The 18,550-nt window shown below is 43.2% G+C and overlaps 1 protein-coding gene across 2 annotated transcripts in view; it reads left to right on the top strand.

Moving 5' to 3' along the window:
- The window catches only part of ATP2A2 (ATPase sarcoplasmic/endoplasmic reticulum Ca2+ transporting 2), a 58,872-nt gene extending 45,918 nt beyond the window's left edge, over positions 1-12,954 (top strand). The window contains exons 12-21 of one of the 2 annotated variants that reach the window (XR_002311865.2): positions 1,831-1,953; positions 2,047-2,265; positions 3,031-3,366; positions 4,428-4,648; positions 5,056-5,258; positions 7,036-7,121; positions 7,408-7,541; positions 8,106-8,223; positions 8,308-9,879; positions 12,150-12,954. Coding sequence is in view for 1 of the 2 variants with exons in the window: in XM_020882551.2 (XP_020738210.1) it covers positions 1,831-1,953; positions 2,047-2,265; positions 3,031-3,366; positions 4,428-4,648; positions 5,056-5,258; positions 7,036-7,121; positions 7,408-7,541; positions 8,106-8,223; positions 8,308-8,428; positions 12,150-12,163 (1,575 nt within the window). In the remaining variant the exon portion in view is untranslated. The remainder of the gene's footprint in view (positions 1-1,830; positions 1,954-2,046; positions 2,266-3,030; positions 3,367-4,427; positions 4,649-5,055; positions 5,259-7,035; positions 7,122-7,407; positions 7,542-8,105; positions 8,224-8,307; positions 9,880-12,149) is intronic. The other variant, XM_020882551.2, reaches the window with a different exon arrangement.
- Positions 12,955-18,550: the final 5,596 nt, after the last annotated feature.

The following is an 18,550-nucleotide window of genomic DNA, read 5'->3' as shown; positions in this document are numbered from 1 at the left end:
GTGCAGGTTCCATCCAAGGGTTGGGAAGACCCCCTGGAGGAGGGCATGGCCACCCACTCCAGTGTTCCTGCCTGGAGAATCCCATGGACAGACAGTAAGTACATAGGGTCACAAAGAGTCAGACAGACTGAAGTAATTAGCATGCAGGATGTATCTGGTGCCGAGGTCACACCTCACTCAGAGTCACTGCACGTTCTTGCAGGCTTCCCAGGGCCACTGGTACAAATGCTTAATGGAAACTAGATACAGGAGAATTCCCAGTGGTCAAGACTGCGCTGCCTCTGCCAGGAGCACTGGTTTGATCCCTGTAAGATGGCTGTGTGCCACCAAACCCCCCCCCCCAGAAAAAAAAAAAGACAAATAGATAAGTGATATATCATCAGATAATGTTGAATTTAGTGATTGTCCTTTTATTGCTCTGGCTGAGAGGATGGCTTCATTCCACTCACAGTTGCCTCTGTTGGTTGCTGAGGTTCTTTGGGGTTTTTACAGTTATTATTAAATGTTTGTCTGAATGAGGGGAAAATCCATGTAACTCACCACATAACTGAAAAAAGGCAGAATATCATAAGATCATTTAAATCAGAAAAGGCATCTGATAAAATTTGATCTCAGTTTATGATAAAAACTAAGCAAGCATCTTCTGGTTGATGGTGTAACTACACAAAGTTAACATTCCTAACAGGCAGGAGAATTTACTCTCAACATTTCTATTCAGTGTAGTACTGGCAGCCCTAGTTCATGTAATGAGGTAAGAAAAAGAAAGCCAACAAAAAATTGGAAAGGATAAATGAAGTATGTTGATTTTATGGTAATATGGCTGTATATATAGATAAACCAATGGAATCTGAATCTAAAGGTTAATTCTCAGTTTTTGTTTTACCTGAGCTGTCAGTTTATCCTCTCAGTCTCTCCCTCCCTAAAAAGAGTCCTTTACTTGTTCTCCCCCCAACCCTATCTCCTTGGCTGTATCTTCCAAGAGGCTCCAGGGCCCAGGCCTCGGCTTTCCTGTCTGCAGTTACTCCCTTGAACTCTTCTCATAACTTTTTTTTTTTTTCTTTTTTTTTTTTTTTTCATTTTTTTTTTCCATTTATTTTTATTAGTTGGAGGCTAATTACTTTACATCATTACAGTAGTTTTTGTCATACATTGAAATGAATTAGCCATGGCCTCATGACTTTAAATACTGTCACTGTGCTGACATCTAATATAGCCACTAGCTGTCTAAAAGTATTTAAAATACTGAAGTGGTGTGGTGTTCCTTGCCCTTCTTTCAGTTAATTCTTAACATAACTGCCAGAGCTTGAAACTCTCCATTGTCTTCCTGTTTCACTTGTTAAAAAAGCCAGATGCCTTACAGTGACTTTCAGGATGCTACAACCTGCATCTGCAACCCCTGCCATTAACCCCTAACCTTTTTTGCAAACTTGCTTCCAGCCGTGTTGCCCTGGAGGCTCCTTGAACTGCTCGGTCGGTCAGTCTGCATAATGTTTTCTCTGCTCACACACACACACATCCTTCATGTTTGACTCATATATTGCCTTCCCAGTACTGTATGTAAAACTGTAACCTAAACATACATAATTTTCTCTTTCTTGCTTATTTTTAAATTTTTTCTCCATGGCACTTATAATCTACTTCACATTCTAGTGTGTCTTTCCCATACTACAGGGTAAGTTTTATGAGGGTGGGAACTTGTCTGTTTATTGTCTATTGCTAAATCTCCAGTGTCTGTCACGTAATAGGTATTTAGTGAATGTTTAACTGTTAAAAGTCAAAAGTTTTTAGAAATTGCTATCCAATAATATTCCATATATGTTCTCTTTATAGGTCATTAAACAATTGATGAAAAAGGAATTTACTCTAGAGTTTTCACGTGATAGAAAATCAATGTCAGTTTATTGTACACCAAACAAACCAAGCCGGACATCAATGAGCAAAATGTTTGTGAAGGCAAGTACAGCAGCTTGCAATTAAATGTTCTTACCAGGATTGGAATCCTGAGTGAACCAGTAAATAAAATTGTTCTAAATCTAACATTTCCAGGGTGCTCCTGAAGGTGTCATTGACAGGTGCACTCACATTCGAGTCGGAAGCACCAAAGTGCCCATGACTCCTGGAGTCAAACAGAAGATCATGTCTGTCATCCGGGAATGGGGCAGTGGCAGCGACACACTGCGGTGCCTGGCCCTGGCCACTCACGACAACCCACTGAGGAGAGAAGAAATGAACCTTGAGGACTCTGCCAACTTTATTAAATACGAGGTCAGCTAATGAGAAGCTTCACCCGCACCCTGCACATTCATTCTGTTTAGGTAGCCTCCTTCAGTAAAAGGTCAGATGAGTCTTGCTTTTGCTGAGAAAGGGGTGTGGTTATTTGTTTTCCTGCAGGCCAAATGTATCCTCTTTATAATTTAAGTTGCTGCTTCAGACATACACAGTTAACAGTTTAATACAGGCCTATTACTTTCAAAGTACAGTCAAGGCTAAAAACGTGTTGTGCTGCTCTCATGTAAATTAAGATAATTTAAAATTGGGGACATTTTCAGACTATTCATTAATTACTGACTCACATTGTTCACGTGGAAAGATTCTGTCTACTTCTGCTCTTGGAGTTCTTTCCTGTCGGGTATGTGGCTTCCTGAAGCCTTGAACAGTGAAGTTTCTAGTTCAAATTTGATTACTATGGGTCACTGATTGGCTGCTGTCAATATGTTCCTATTCCTCAGTATATTTTTTCCTTATTTAAGAATATTATTAATGAAAGCTCAAGAATTATTTGGTAATAAGAATGTATTATTACATTGATATTTTTACAATATTTTTTTACAATATTTTACAATATTTTACATTATTACAGTGATATTTTTGCTTCTGATTTATTAGAGTTAATACTATTCTTCATTGGATGTATATTAACATCAGTGGTGTGAATTCTGCCAAAAGAAAATGCAGAAACCTTTGCTCTCCACACTAGGGGGAAAAAACTAGAATTTCCTGTTTTGACAAAAGGTGATTCTTTCACTATAGACCAATCTGACTTTCGTGGGCTGTGTGGGCATGCTGGACCCTCCGAGAATTGAAGTGGCCTCCTCTGTGAAGCTGTGCCGGCAGGCAGGCATCCGAGTCATCATGATCACAGGCGACAACAAGGGCACTGCTGTGGCCATCTGCCGCCGCATTGGCATCTTCAGGCAGGACGAGGACGTGACAGCAAAGGCCTTCACTGGTCGCGAGTTTGATGAGCTCAATCCTTCAGCCCAGAGAGAAGCCTGCTTGAATGCTCGCTGTTTCGCTCGAGTTGAACCTTCCCACAAGTCTAAAATTGTAGAATTTCTGCAGTCGTTTGATGAGATTACAGCTATGGTGAGTGTCTGTAGACATGTACAGGTAACACACTGCACAAATACAGCAGATTCTAATTCTGATCATTAAATTTTTAGTAATAGCTCCCATATTTGGAAATTCTTTTTTTGTCATGATCTGGGCTGTTTCTCAAGGATTCTGTTGGCATGTAAGATTCTGGGGAAGTTTAAGACCTAGAAGCCTGAATCAGTCACAGGAGAACTATTTGTCATGGTTAAAATGTATGTGTTTTTATCTCACGTTTCTAAAACCTGATTTAGGACGTAACTACTCCGTACTCTATCACACATTGGGAAAACCTCCTCTGAAATGAGATGGTACTGGTGATGCGTTCTGAGAACAACCTGTTGATGAAGCATTTCCCATATTCTTTCCTTGCATATGATTTTTCACTAAGATGTTAACATTGTGTCATGCTTGCTTTTGCTGCTTGTGTATGAAAGGTTTCAGTTTTTAAAACAATTTTGTTGCTGAAAACCAGCTGTTCTAGTTGTCTTTCTCTTTCTTCCCCTCCCCTTCTTTCTCCAAGGAAAGCACCATTCTGAATTCAGTACTGGGTGTTTAGTAAAAGTATAGAAAACACACATGGGAATGATAGTTTTGTATCTGTAGACGATATTTAAGTATTTTTGCCCTTTTTTGGCTGAAAGTGGCATATTTTTGCCATGTAGATGGCATATTGTAGTTTGTGTTTTTGAAGTCTGCATTGGCTCTCTGTGAGATTTATCCATATGGATACAAGTATTTTGTCTTGACAGCCGTGTAGGTTGTGTTGTGTTTTGTTTGGTAAAATAAGTAATACAGATTGTTTGAAGTCCCCTTTGTTCTACTTCCTCTGAAGTGTAACCTGTAAGTTTTGTTTGGCAGTTTCACATTTCCCAGGTTAAAATGTGTTCTGTGACACCAGCTTACAAAAACGAAAACTCTCCCAGAAAGCTTAGCTGCCGAGAGGTCCAACAGCTCCATTCATTCCCTGGCTTCGGGATGGCCAAGTGATTGTTGGCAGTGTGTGTGTTAGGTAACGGGTGTGCAAATCAGTGGTGGGTTTCTTGGCCTTTCAGACTGGAGACGGTGTAAATGATGCTCCTGCTCTGAAGAAATCTGAGATTGGCATTGCTATGGGCTCTGGCACCGCGGTAGCTAAAACAGCCTCTGAGATGGTCCTGGCTGATGACAACTTCTCCACCATTGTGGCCGCCGTGGAGGAAGGACGGGCCATATACAACAACATGAAGCAGTTCATCCGCTACCTCATCTCCTCCAACGTCGGGGAGGTTGTCTGGTGAGTCCCTGTGAGATGGCGTTTCCCTCAGCTGGGGGTTCACGTGGCAGCAGCTTCGCTCTCGGTGCAGTGGGAGGGGTGGGCGGCTGGCGGAGGAGGCTGCGGCCTCTGTGGAGGTAAAGGCGCTTCTTCTGGCCCCCAGGAGGGCTGCCTACAACTGTCCCAGCGTGTAGAGGACACACTTGAGCATAGAAAGGGGTTTAAATTAACTGTATAAACAACGTAAGATTCTTGGCTTCTAAAAGTTAAGTTAATTTGGGTATAATAAACATGATTACTCAGGGGAAAAGCTATTTCAAGTAATCGTTGCTGTCGACCGATTTTTATGGAAGAGGAGGGGATGTCGATGTTAAATAGGGGCCAAAAATAATTTGGGGTTTTTCTCTTCTTTCCTTGGGTGGACACAGTATTTTCCTAACAGCAGCTCTTGGATTTCCTGAGGCTTTAATTCCTGTCCAGCTGCTCTGGGTCAATCTGGTGACAGATGGCCTGCCTGCCACTGCACTGGGGTTCAACCCTCCTGATCTGGACATTATGAACAAGCCACCCCGGAACCCAAAAGAACCACTGATCAGTGGGTGGCTCTTTTTCCGTTACCTGGCTATTGGATGTGAGTATGGTTTTTATATTATTGATTTTTTAAAAAATACTGTTTATTTGGCTGCACTGGGTCTTAGCTGTGGCATATAGGATCTTTAGTTGTGTCATATACACTCTTGCAGCATGTGGGATCTAGTTCCTGACGAGGGATCGAATCCTGGCCCCTGCATTGGGAGCACGGGGCCTGAGCCACTATATTATTGATTTTTAAACAAAACGTTTATGAGTCCAAACATTTCATAAATTGATCCCTTAAAAGCACATTTTTTTCTATCCCCATATTAGGGTAGCAAAATATGGCAGCTGTCCTCTTTCAGGTTAACGAGCTGTGAATCCAGTTTACAGTAAGGTTATCCCTCGTTTTAGCGCTTTTGTTCTTCCTTTGGCCTTTGTGAGTTAGGTTCTCAGATTTAACCCATGGGCAAAGGGAAACAGAGGGACAGCTCAGGCCTTGCCTCACCAAGATGCCCTTTCCCCGAGTGAGAGAAGGGTTCTGCGTGTTCATCAGCAGTGCTGGCTCCCCTATGTGTGTTGTCACTGTCCACCTCATCCTGACCTGGATGCCGCTGCTCGCTCGCTCATTTTGTAGGTTAGGAAAGTGAGGTCCAGAGAGGCTAAATGACCCCCCTAGGGTCCCATAGAGCTTCCCTGATGGCTCAGTGGGTAAAGAATCCACCTGCAATGCAGGAGACGCAAGTTTGATTCCTGGGTTGGGAGGATCCCCTGGAGAAGGGCGTGGCAACCCAATCCAGTATTCTTGTCTGGAGAATCCCATGGACAGAGGAGCCTGGCAGGCTAGAGTCCAAAGGGTTGCCAAGAGTCAGACAGGACTGAGCGACTGCACACCCACAGGGTCCCATGGGAGACTCGGTAAATTGACATAACCTAACACTCAAAGCGTAGAACAGAAGGACTCTCAGCCAGCCAATACCCCTGCAGCACAGGGTATCATGTGTCTTCCCAGCAAATAGATTTATCTTATGTATTTATTTTCGCAAGTGATGGCGTGCTGTAAGCACCTGTATGCTGAGCCTCGTCTTGGCTTTTTTCTCCCTCTTTGTTGGGTAGTTTTATGTCAGTGCACCACCTGCCAACTGTTTTGTTGTGATTGCTGGGCTAGATGGTATGCGCGCTTGGACCTTGAGTGGCTACTACTGCACTGGGACAGTCTCTTCTTCTCAAGTCCCCGTGTTCTCTACTACCCTTTGTTGCTTCTTTGTAATTTGAATTCAGAAGTAATTGGTGGGGGGGATAGTCCCAGAACTGGCTTTGAGCACTGTCAGGAGCTTGGTGTTCTGCACTAACTGCTCTAATGGCCTTTCCATGTGAAGGTTCTGCCAGGCCTTTGACGGAGCAAAGACACTAGAGTGTAACTGGAAACCTTGGCAAGTTTGCCAAGCAATCATGGAGGGGCAATCTGGTGTTCTGGCACAGTGTGGCATCACATGGAGGACAGGTACCTGCAGCCTTAACATACTGGCTGCTGGTAGAGAGGGCATGACTGGTGTAAAGGTCCTCCCAATTCTAGTCGTTCTGGTACGTTCTTTCCTTCGCAGATTCTTAAAGGAGAAGCTGCCTGGTTCTTTTGTACCACAGACATCCCCTCATTGTGGAGACCCTCTAACTGCTTTAGCTGATACGAGTTAGCAGGTGTTGGTGGCGGCACAGGCTCAGTGACACCACGTCTCTGATCTCCGTCCCAGGGGTTGGCCTGTGAAGCAGTACCTGCAGAGATGCTGCAAGCTGTAAAGCCCCGTGTGTATCAGTGTCATGATATTTGTTCCCAGGTTACGTTGGCGCTGCTACAGTGGGTGCTGCCGCATGGTGGTTCATTGCTGCCGAGGGTGGTCCAAGAGTGTCCTTCTACCAGCTGGTATGTAGCCACCTTTCTTTCTGTGCCTTAGATGCAGATGCATTGTAAGCCTTCACATACAAGGGTGTCCTTGAGCTTTCTGTGGTTTGGATGTCTATCAAATACTCTTAAGAATTGAACAATAAGCAGTTGCATCTAAGATTGTTCTGAAAGACCAGGGCTTCTCTGAGAAATGGGGTGAGATCCTGCGTGGGGCTGTGTTCTGGGCTTAGTGTGGAATCTGTGTGTGGACCTTGGAAATACGTCTTTGGCTGATTGGGAACTTGGTGTCGGGTTTTTGTTGCAGAGTCATTTCCTACAGTGTAAAGAGGACAACCCGGACTTTGAAGGCGTGGATTGTTCGGTCTTTGAATCCCCATATCCAATGACAATGGCGCTCTCTGTTCTAGTAACTATAGAGATGTGCAATGCCCTCAACAGGTCCGTGAGTCTTCGTAACGTGCTGGGGGGTTGTGTGTGTGTCATGGTTGATTGAGAGTCACAGGAAAGCTCTGCCCTCCCCAAAAGGAAGAACAAGCAGCACCGGTTTTAAGAGCTTAAGTCATCATCGCCTCCAGGAAGCAGTGGGAGTGCTTAGCCACATGTTCCTTAAGAGACGGCAGAGGCCAAAAATAGGGACTTCAGTGCCCACAGGGAAGGAGCTGTTGCCCTTTAGCATCAAGACAAACGGTATCATCTAATTATGTCAGTGACAAAAATGGAAATTTCAAAATAGCCTAAGTGTCAAGGGCAATTGAGAGCAGTTTTGAACCCACTGAAATAAGATCACTCTGCTGAAGCCTAGATTTAAATTGAAGTCTGTCCTACATCTGAACGCTATTCCTTAACTTTGCCACCATAGAAACTTAATACATTTAGGTCAGTGGGCAATGCCAAGGCAGCCATCACCTTATTGAAGTGTGGTTTCAAACAGACTCTGTCAGTGAGGGCACATGCCTTTGCCCTTTGGCGGGCACGTTTCACCTGCCTCTCCTTGTTCCACAGCTTGTCCGAAAACCAGTCCTTGCTGAGGATGCCCCCTTGGGAGAATATTTGGCTTGTGGGCTCCATCTGCCTGTCAATGTCGCTCCACTTCTTAATCCTCTACGTGGAACCCTTGCCAGTAAGCAGTGTGGGGAGCCCAGGCTGGGGCCTGTCTGCCTGTCTAGCAAGTTGGGGAGCTTGATGAGATTTCTTTCTGTTTCAGCTTATTTTCCAGATCACACCTCTGAATTTGACCCAGTGGCTGATGGTGCTGAAAATCTCCTTGCCTGTGATTCTAATGGATGAAACCCTCAAGTTTGTGGCCCGCAACTACCTAGAACCTGGTAAAGAGTGTGTGCAGCCTGCCACCAAACCCTGCTCGTTTTCGGCATGCACCGATGGGATCTCCTGGCCCTTTGTGCTGCTCATAATGCCCCTGGTGATCTGGGTCTATAGCACAGACACTAACTTTAGTGATATGTTCTGGTCTTGACTGACAGTTTTGCATAAAGAAGATGTTTAACTTAATCAATTAATTTTTTTTATTGTTTAAAGCAACTGTCTATTTCTGCTGAATTTTCACATGAACATATTGGCTGGTGAAGGAAGTTTCATATTCTAGATTTTGTTTTGCTTTTTCTGACTCCAGTGGGGCAAGATTTTCCTTTTTTATACACATAATTAAAGTGTCCATTGACATGTACAGAGAACTAACACTATTTTATGCAAATATTTTTTTGTAGATGAAAAAAAGCATGTACAGTGTTCTGTTTAATACTCATCCTTGTAAAAAAAAAAAAAATAGTTGAGCCAGCAGACATTGTCAGCAAATTAATTGGCAGCAGATTTTAGGAAATGAATGTTTGTGGTTTTTTTCTAAAACTAAATAGCATGTATTGTGTCTTTTGCATGATCATCTGGATTTAATCTGAGATCACAGTCTAATTTTTATTCATAAGCCAATTTTTCTGCACTGAGCAGAGTACTGCTACCTCAGTCAGTATTTTTTGGTTTGCCACCCCCTTCACCCCTCAGTCCTGTGTTCACCTCCACCCCCACCCCCACCCCGCTCGGCTGCTTCTCCTGTAGGGTTTTGATGGTTCTGTTTACATCAGTCTTAACAAGAGGTATGCTTGTTCTCGCTTGTGCAGAAAACATTGTTCCAGATTCAATCGACTGGGTTCATGTCCCCTCACATAGTTTTTAAGGTTATTTATTTAAATGTCTAATGTATTTTATTGTAACAGACATTGTTTTGCCAACATTGCCTATTTCAGTGGCACTTCACAATCTAGTTTAAAAAGAAAAATAAAACATTTTAAATGGACAGAGAAAAATAACCGTCTTGTTTTTAACTATCAAGTGGCTTAGTTCTCTTAGATTCTTCCTAGCTCAGAATTATTTACTGTGCTCAAGGGCAAGAAGGATCCTGTTCTGCTGCACAGGTCGTTGTAGGAATTTTATTTTTGGTGTATAGGCACTAATTGTCATCTGTGATACATTTTTATGCAAGTTTCTGCTGGCCTATTTTAGCCTGGTGTAGAGGACATAAGGGCGTGTGTGTGTGTGTGTGTGTGTGTGTGTGTGTGTGTTTTGTAAAATCTGTAAATAGCACATGACCAAATGAACATATTGTATAGAACTATTTTTATTTGAATGTGGCACTAACCACCCCATTGTTACTATGATAAATGTTTGCGCATGTTCGAGATCAGTCTTACCAACAGTGTATAAGTCATTAACAGTCCTAACTGTGGTGTTTTCCTCCAATGCCTTCCAACATCCATCAACTAACGTGAGTATTCCCTGGAATTTGGATGCTTTAGCCTAAAGGTGACTGCCACTAAGTGAGCTGGCTATATAGACACTGATGAGTCAGGCGCCCTGAGAGGAGCAGGTACACGATACACCACCTGTGGGCTGGAGCAGCTGCTCTAGGCCCCGCCCACTGCCTTGGCCAGTGGCACAGCCACGGGTCAGGGAGGACCTGGGGGAAGACAGAGTAGTTCTGCTTTGGTCAGACTGATGGGGATTCACAGAAAAACTTTTCTTTGATCTTTGTTAGCGGCAAGGACTGGTCCCGGAATCTTGCTACCTGGATCATTAAAAAGCAAAAAACAAGTGAAAGCAAGTAACTGAACCAGTAAACTCCTGCATCATTTTGTTCTCCCCACCCAGCCACAGCACACGGCTTGCAGGATCTTAGTTCCTGAAATTGAAGTAGGGCTCCAGCAGTGAGAGCAGAGTCCTAACCACTGGTTTACTGGGGATTCCCTGGTTCATTTTTAAGTTGGCCATCTTTTTCCACCTTCTGGGTTATATCCTTTGTAGCAAAGACTTGTCTTTTCTCTCCGCGGTACCTTAAAGCAGTTACTGGACCATAGCTGAGCATTAGCCAAAGTGAAGGGCCTAGGCAGTACATATTCATGCTGGTAGCTCCCTCCACATGAAGCCCCCGGTGTTCTCGTGAGTACCTGAAGTCCCGAATACAGGGCCACCTGAATAACATGTAAATGCTGAGAGTATGAGGAAAGTTAACAGGTATCAAGCAGAACAGGGTGCTGCCAAGTTTAAGAGGTTTCCGTGTATGGGGGGTAGAAAGGGCACATGGAGACAGATTCTTAACGCAGAGTCCTGGTCTGGCTCCCTGAGGCCTCAGAGGGAAGGGAAGCTGGTTTGCTTGGCAGAGAATATAGGAGGTACGTTTTGCCAACTTTAGCATTATGAATTGCAGAAAGAAACAAGTTGAGCAGATCAAATGCAAGGAGTGTGTCTTGGCTGCAAACCAAACCAGGATGTCTGAGCTTGTTGGGTGGGGTGCTATTCAATGGTCAACTTTTCCTGACTCAATTCCTTGATTTATTGGCCTTTACAAAAGAAAGTGAATGGCATGGGTGGCTGTTGCCCTGTGGTTTCTCAGCTTCAGGCCTGTCCAGCCCACAGGTGGTTTGGGCACCCACTTCTCTCAACCCAGACAGCTGGGAGTAGGGGAGACCCGGTGCTACAGAGCCCCTTAGCTGCTCTGCTTCAGGCTTTGCCGCCAAAAACCATGTCTGCACTGGCACTTCCTCGGTAGCTGGTGCTGCTGTGGGCACATCCCTGGCCCCTGACTTGCGGGGAGCAGGAGTCCAACCATCCTCACCAGGTACCTGCAAGGAAGGCAGTGTCAGCCTCGCCCTTACTGCACATGGGCTCCCAGGCAGCTCCTGCCTGAAACTTGCTCCAGGCTCCTTCCTGTCAGCAAGTGGGCTGAAGGCCCATCCCCTCAGTGTTCTGTTTTTTGCCACCCCATACCCAGGCTGACCTCTTTCCTTTGCCCAGGAGATGGCACTCTTACATGTTCCCTAAATGGGGTGCCATGCCAGCAACTCATTCTGCATCTACATAGAGCGGGTGGCACGCCGGGTAGGAAGAGCTGCACGAGCTCAGACACAAGCAGGGCAGCTGCCACCTTCCCTCACAAGTGGCTGCTTCCACGTACCTCAGACTGGGGCTCAGACCCCCGAATGTCCATGTGGTGGGCAGACCTCAGGAATATCTGAGACCACAAGCCTCAGCTCAGTGTCTGCCAGGCCCACTGTGTTCACAGTGTGCATACAGCACACTGAAAAACCACCACCCAGCAGTTAACAATTGAGGGTAATCTGTAGCCTTTTTTCTTGAAAGGGAACAGTGATAAGCAGTTCCCCTTCTACAACTGGGCCTGGCTGGGCCTGCAGCCCAGAGGCTGGTCCCAAGGGAAGGAAGGGATGGGAGCTAGAGGCTTGGCGCTGATTACCATACTGCTCACTCTGCTTGGCCTTCCTCACCCCCTGCACTGCTAACCAAGGACTTTCTCAACTTCTATTAAACCTGAAGCGATTAAGTGTCTGCCTGGTGGGATACTCTGTAGTCAAATGACAGGAGGGGCCTGTGAGTTAATCAGAAATGCTGGTCAGAAATCTTAAAAGATCAAACTGAACATTCCTTTTCATCTGTCACTATTAATCCCAGTCTTAAATTAGTTATTCTAACATTTCCTCCCCATATTTCATAAAGCTGATTTCCTCTCTCTTTCCTTTTCAGCAATACTGGAGTAACCGCTTCCTAAACCATTTTGCAGAAATTTAAGGGTGTTCGGTTGCGTGCATGTGCGTTTTTTAGCAACACATCTACCAGCCCTCTGCATGATTGATGTTGGGGGGAAAAGAAAATTAGAAAAAAGTCCCCAACTTGTTGTGTATTATGTGGAGGAAACGTGTATTACCGGTGGGGTTTTAGTTTTTGAATCAAAATAGTAACAAATGTACAATTTAACTTAATGAATCAGAAAGCCTCTCCAGAGAAGTCTGGTTTCTTTGCTGCAAGAAGAATGAGGTTCTGAAACCTTATCCAAGAACTTAGAAGCCATCAGCCAAGTCTCCGTATTTCTCTGTGCAAAATATCATAGCTTAAATAAATGTACAATATTCAATTGTAATGCATGCCTTCAGTTGTAAGTAGCCAGATTTCTCTATGGTGTCATTGAAACATGCTACTTTTTAATTGGCCCTGTACAGTTTGCTTATTTATAAATTTATTGAAAACACTACAGGTGTTGAATGGTTAAAAATGTAGGCTTCCAGTTCATAACTTCAGTTATTTTCCTGAGTGTGCAAACAGCTATTTTGCACTGTATTAAATGTAACTTATTTAATGAAATCAGAAGCAGTAGACAGATGTTGGTGCAATATGAATTATTGTGATGCATTTATATCAATAAAATGCTAAATGTCAGTTTATCACAACGCATGTTTGACTTTAGACTGTAAATAGAGATCAGTTTATTTCTGTGCTGGTAACAAGCATTGCACAGACATGGTTTCAGGTAAATAAATCTATTCTACGATAAGTTTGCAGCGTGGTGTGGACTGTTCTGCGGGAGGCGCAGGTGGGTGGTGTGCGCTGAGGGCCTCCGGCCCTGGCACCTGAGCAGTTGTGCCCTTGGGCAGACCAAAGGGACAGGAAGTTCCTGCTGACTCTCTGCCAGGAGGAGAGCAGAGGGGTAGAAGGTCTGCTTGTGTGACATGAGAGCTATAAAACATTCCTGCCCTGGCTCTACTGCCTCAGGTATGAGGAAGCATGTGTGTCATCAGTGGGGTTTTCACAGGTAATTAACATGATTTAAAAGCTGTCAGCAGCTTGGGAACTATAGTGATGGAGAGATGCTTGTAATACTCATATCAAAATTAAAATTCTGTACGTTCCCACTAGATACAGAAAAGAACTAAGTAACTCCACTATACTCATTTTTTAAGTAACTGAAATTAACCTTACATATATGGGGAAGAAAGACTTGGGGGGTGGGGTGGGGGGCAATATTTGACTTAACATCTATTTTGATGTCCCAGAAGTGTTGGCTTCCAGAATCACGCTCACCATCTACCATTGCCCACAACTTAGTGCTGGTCTGGAGAGTCACCACAGTCAGACAAAAGAAGGGAAAATAAATGCCTAGGGGTAAACAAAAGGGAGCAGTGGTCATCCTGGATCAATGAGAACCCCTCACGTTTAGGAACGTATGAATGTACACAAGTCATGCATTTTGATACTAGACTGATTCTAATAAAAATGATTAAAATATGTAAGAGTAGCAAGGAAGCAGTACCAAACCTCAGCAATAAAGCTATAATCATTAAATGCATTACCTGAGAAAGGTGGCATCTTTAGTATGTGAAAGCTGGGCTATCCATTTTGTCAGTGTTTATTCTGGGGAAAAAAAGACCATGTCTCCCTTATGCTCAAATGGATCAAAAGACCTGAAAAACTAAGTTACACCCCCAAAGAAAAATGGCCAAGTGATATAAACAAAAGAATTTATATAAATTCACAGATGGGTCTTCTAATACCAAGGATGGGGAGAAGAGACTGGGCCATCCTTATATTGCAGAGCAATTTGGTAAATTTACAGATGCTGTTAACATATAACCTGGCAGGTCCTTACCTTAGAGAATTCCTCACTGCTGGAAGAGCCATAGTAGGATGCTTCTAAAAGCACTGGAAATGACCTAAATGACCAACAGTAGGAAAATGAGTAAGTATACTTGAGATATGTTGAGATCACTGCATCAATGAAACTTAATAAACCAGGCATCAAGAGCTAATATCAAGTACAGTGTATATTAAATTTAAGATACACAAAACAAAAACCATGTCAGTCTATTTTTATTGGCCACGCTGCCCAGCATGCAGGATCTTAGTTTCCCAACCAGGGATCAAACCTATGTCCCCTGCATTGGAAGCACAGCCTTAACCACTGAACAACCAGGTAAGTCCATAGCCGTATCAAACTCTTTACGCTAAGGCATGTGCACTAGCTTCCCTGATGATAAAGTCCAGAGCACAGAAAGCTAAACAGCCAGGTGATGGGTTCACTCAGTGCAAGCTTCTCACCTTTGTGGATCAGAACAGATCAGTTACAAGTTCAAAGGCATCAGCCACAGGGACAGGAAGTGAGTCGTCAGTGGTTCCAGGAGGGAGGGAGAGCAATTTCATTTAAGTAATGCTTGAATGTTTGTTATATATGGAGGGGTTCATTATGCCTGTCTGCAAGTCCAAGTTGTTTGTTTTAATACAAAAGTACCGGGGGGGGGACAGGAGCAAACATGGAAATGAAAAGCATAACACAAAATCCCAGATGAGTGATAAACTGATCAGATAAAAATGTAAACTTGGGGGTAGAATATACCTCTCTGGAGTTAATTGTTGAGTCACTAAGTCATGTCTGACTCTGACCTCCATGGACTGCAGCCTGCCAGGCTCCTCTGTCCATGGGATTTTCCAGGCAAGAATACTGGAGTGGGTAGCCATTTCCTTCGGGGGATCTTCCTGACCTAGGGATCAACCCACATCTGCACTGGAGCCACCCCGGAAGTCCCTCTCACATGATTAGCAAAGATCAAACTTTGATGATCTCTCTTCTGCAGCTGGTGTTAGGAAGCAGCTCATGCTGATCATAAAAATATAAATTGACCCAACATCCAGAGGGCAGTTTGACAATATAACATTTTTAAGGGCTTCCCAGGTGGTGCTAGTGGTCAAGAACCTGCCTGCCAGTGCAGGAGAAGTAAGAGATGCAGGTTTGACCCCTGAGTTGGGAAGATCCCCTGGAGGAGGACATGGCAACCCACTCCAGTATTGCCTGGAGAATCCCATGGATAGAAGGGCCTGGTGGGCTACAGTTCACAGGGTCACAAAGAGTCGGACACAACTGAAGCAACATAACAAGTACATGCTCAATGACATTTTTAAACATCCATACCCTTTGACCAACCAAGCACTTCACTTTGGTGAAATCCTCCCACATGTTCACAGACACAATCCTGCTGCACTATTGTTAGCAAACGACTGGAAATAACCTGCATGCCCCTCAACAAGTTAGCTGTTAACCATGGAATATCACACAGCCTTCAGAAAACCCAGGGTTAGATCTATGAGTCAACAAGGAATGATATCCAATATATATTGTTCGCCCAATGAATATTTAACTGCAGGTTCATCCACGTTGTTGCAAATGGCAAAACTTCATTCTTAGGGCTGAGTAATGTTCCATTGTTATATTCCATATCTTGATCCATTTATCTATTGATGGATACGTGGGTTGCTTCCATGTTTTTATATATAACATCCCACCCAAAAGCAGCAAAATATACACTCAAGTACATATGGAACATTCTCCAGGATAATCATAAACCAAGGGTTGCTGGTAAATCATGTCTGACTGCAACCCCATGGACTGTAGCCCACCATGCTCCTCTGTCCATGGGATTCTCCAGGGAAGAATACTGGAGTGGGTAGCTGTTCCCTTCTCCAGGGGATCTTCCCAACCCAGGGATCAAACCCAGTCTCCCACATTATAGGCAGATTCTTTACCATCTGAGCCACCAGTGAAGCCCTGAAATTTAAGAAAACTGAAATCATAGCAAGTATCTCTTCTGACCCACAATGCTATGAGACTAGAAATCCAACTATAAGGGGGGTGGGGAGGGGGGGGGGACAGCAAAAGAAAAACATGGAGACTAATGTTCTCAAAATGTTCAAAATCCTTCAAGCTAGGCTTCAACATTAAGTGAACTAAGAACTTCCAGATGTACAAGCTGGATTTGGAAAAGGCAGAGGAACCGGAGATCAAATTGCCAACATTTGTTGGAAAAGCAAGAGAATTCTAGAAAAATGCTTCACTGACTATGCAAAAGCCTTTGACTGTATGGATCACAACAAATTGTGAAAAATCCTTAAAAATATGGGAATACCAGAACACCTTATCTGACTCCTGAGAAACCTGTATACAAGTCAAGAAGCAACAGAACTGGACATGGAACAATGGACTGGTTAAAGATTGGGAAAGGAGTATGTCAAGGCTACACATTGTCACCAGCTTATATGCAGGGTACATCATGCATAATGCCGAGCTAGATGAATCACAAGCTGGAATCAAGATTGCTGGGAGAAATATTCAACAACCTCAGATATGCAGATACCACCACTCTAATGGCAGAAAGCAAAGAGGAACTAAAGAACCTTTTGAAGAAGGTGAAAGTGGAGAATGAAAAAGCTGGCTTAAAACTCAACATTCAAAAAACTAAGATCATGGATCTGGTCCCATTACTTCATGGCTATTAGATGGGGGGAAAATGGAAACTGGCAGATTTTCTTGGGCTCCAGAATCACTGCAGACGGTGACTGCAGACATGAAATTAAAACACACTCCTTGGAAGAAAAGCTATGACAAACCTAGATAGCATATTAAAAAGTAGAGACATTACTTTGCTGACAAAGGTCCATCTAAGTCAAAGCTATGGCTTTTCCAGTAGTCACGTACAGATGTGAGAGTTGGACCATAAAGCAAGCTGAGTGCCAAAGAACTGACACTTTTGAACTGTGGTGTTGGAGAAGACTACTTTAGAGTCCCTTGGACTGCAAGGAGATCAAGCCAGTCAATCCTAAGGGAAATCAGTCCTGAATATTCACTGAAAGGACTGATCTTGAAGCTCCTGAAGTAGCTGACTCTAGGACTGAGGCAGAAAATGAACAAGTGCCTAGAGAACACTGGAGTGCGAGACAGTAAGGAAGTGCTCAAAAACAATGATCAAAGATGAAGTTATATCAAAGGGACATAGAAGCCAAGTGAAGAAGCTTTGAATGGCCAAAGCAAGAACAATTAGAGAAACAAAGTGGTACTGGATTATAACCCAAAGTATGAACTATCCATAAGTTCGTACTGATATAAATAAATGGGAAAAAATGGAAATCTTCCATATACAAGTCCAAGTAGTTTCTATAGAAAACCTGCCATCAAGGAGGTGAAGCATAAATCTCCATCCGTTAAGCATGTGCTTAAATCAAATAGTGACTTCATTCCAGTGTACATACAATGTAGACAGGGGAAAGAGTACCTCAGTGGAGAAAGTTGGCAGACACTACCTCAGCTAAATGATGTCATCTTGAGAGCATGTATCCTTGGTATGAAGAAAATGGCATGTGGTCTTTCTCCCAAAACACATAACCTCAGTCTAGTCAAAGGGAAAACATCTGACAAGTCCCAAAAGACATTCTGTAAAATCCCTGACCAATGCTCCTCAAAACTATTGAGGTCATCAGAAACAAGGAAAGTCTGAGAAACTTTCACAGCCAAGAGAAGCCTAGGAACATGTGATGACTAAATGCAATATGGTATCCTGAATGGGATCCTGGGATAGAAATAGGGAAACTAAGGAAATCTGAATAAACTATGGACTTTAGTTAATAGACATATTATGATAAATGTACCATATTGTTGTAAAATGTTAATAATGGGAAACTAGGTCTGGGGTTATGAGAACACTGTACCATCTGCTTAATTTTTCATAAATCTAAAAGCATTCTAAAAGTTTATTTTAAAAATGCTGGGATATTTATTTGGGTATAATTTTAATTATTTTTCTTCCAATTCTATTCAGATGGAATTTACATACATATATTAAGGTGTATAATAATTTGACTTATCTACATCATGAAATGATTACCACGATAAGTTTAGTGAATATCATTTCATTTAGATAAAACATTAAAGAAATAGAAAAAAAGTTTTTTCCTTGTGGTAAGAACTGAGGATTTACTCTTAACTTACATATATCATACAGAATGTTGTCACATTGTACATTACATCCCTGGGACTTATAAGTAGAAGTTTGTACCTTTTGATCACCTTCAACCAATCACTAAGATCACGGCATCCAATCCAATCACTTCATGGCAAACAGAAGGGGAAAAAATGGAAGCAGTGACAGTTTTTATTTTCTTGGGCTCCAAAATCACTGCAGACAGTGACTGCAGCCATGATATTAAAAGAGGCTTGCTCCTTGGAAGGAAAGCTATGACAAACCTAGACAGTGTATTAAAAAGCAGAGACATCACTTTGCTGACAAAGGTCCATATAGTCAAAGCTACGGTTTTTCCAGTAGTCATGT

Source organism: Odocoileus virginianus, chromosome 12 (assembly GCF_023699985.2).
Source record: "Odocoileus virginianus isolate 20LAN1187 ecotype Illinois chromosome 12, Ovbor_1.2, whole genome shotgun sequence".
Taxonomy (NCBI): Eukaryota; Metazoa; Chordata; class Mammalia; order Artiodactyla; family Cervidae; genus Odocoileus; species Odocoileus virginianus.
The sequence above is the reverse complement of the archived record's forward strand: the minus strand, read 5'-3'. Positions and strand labels throughout refer to the sequence as shown.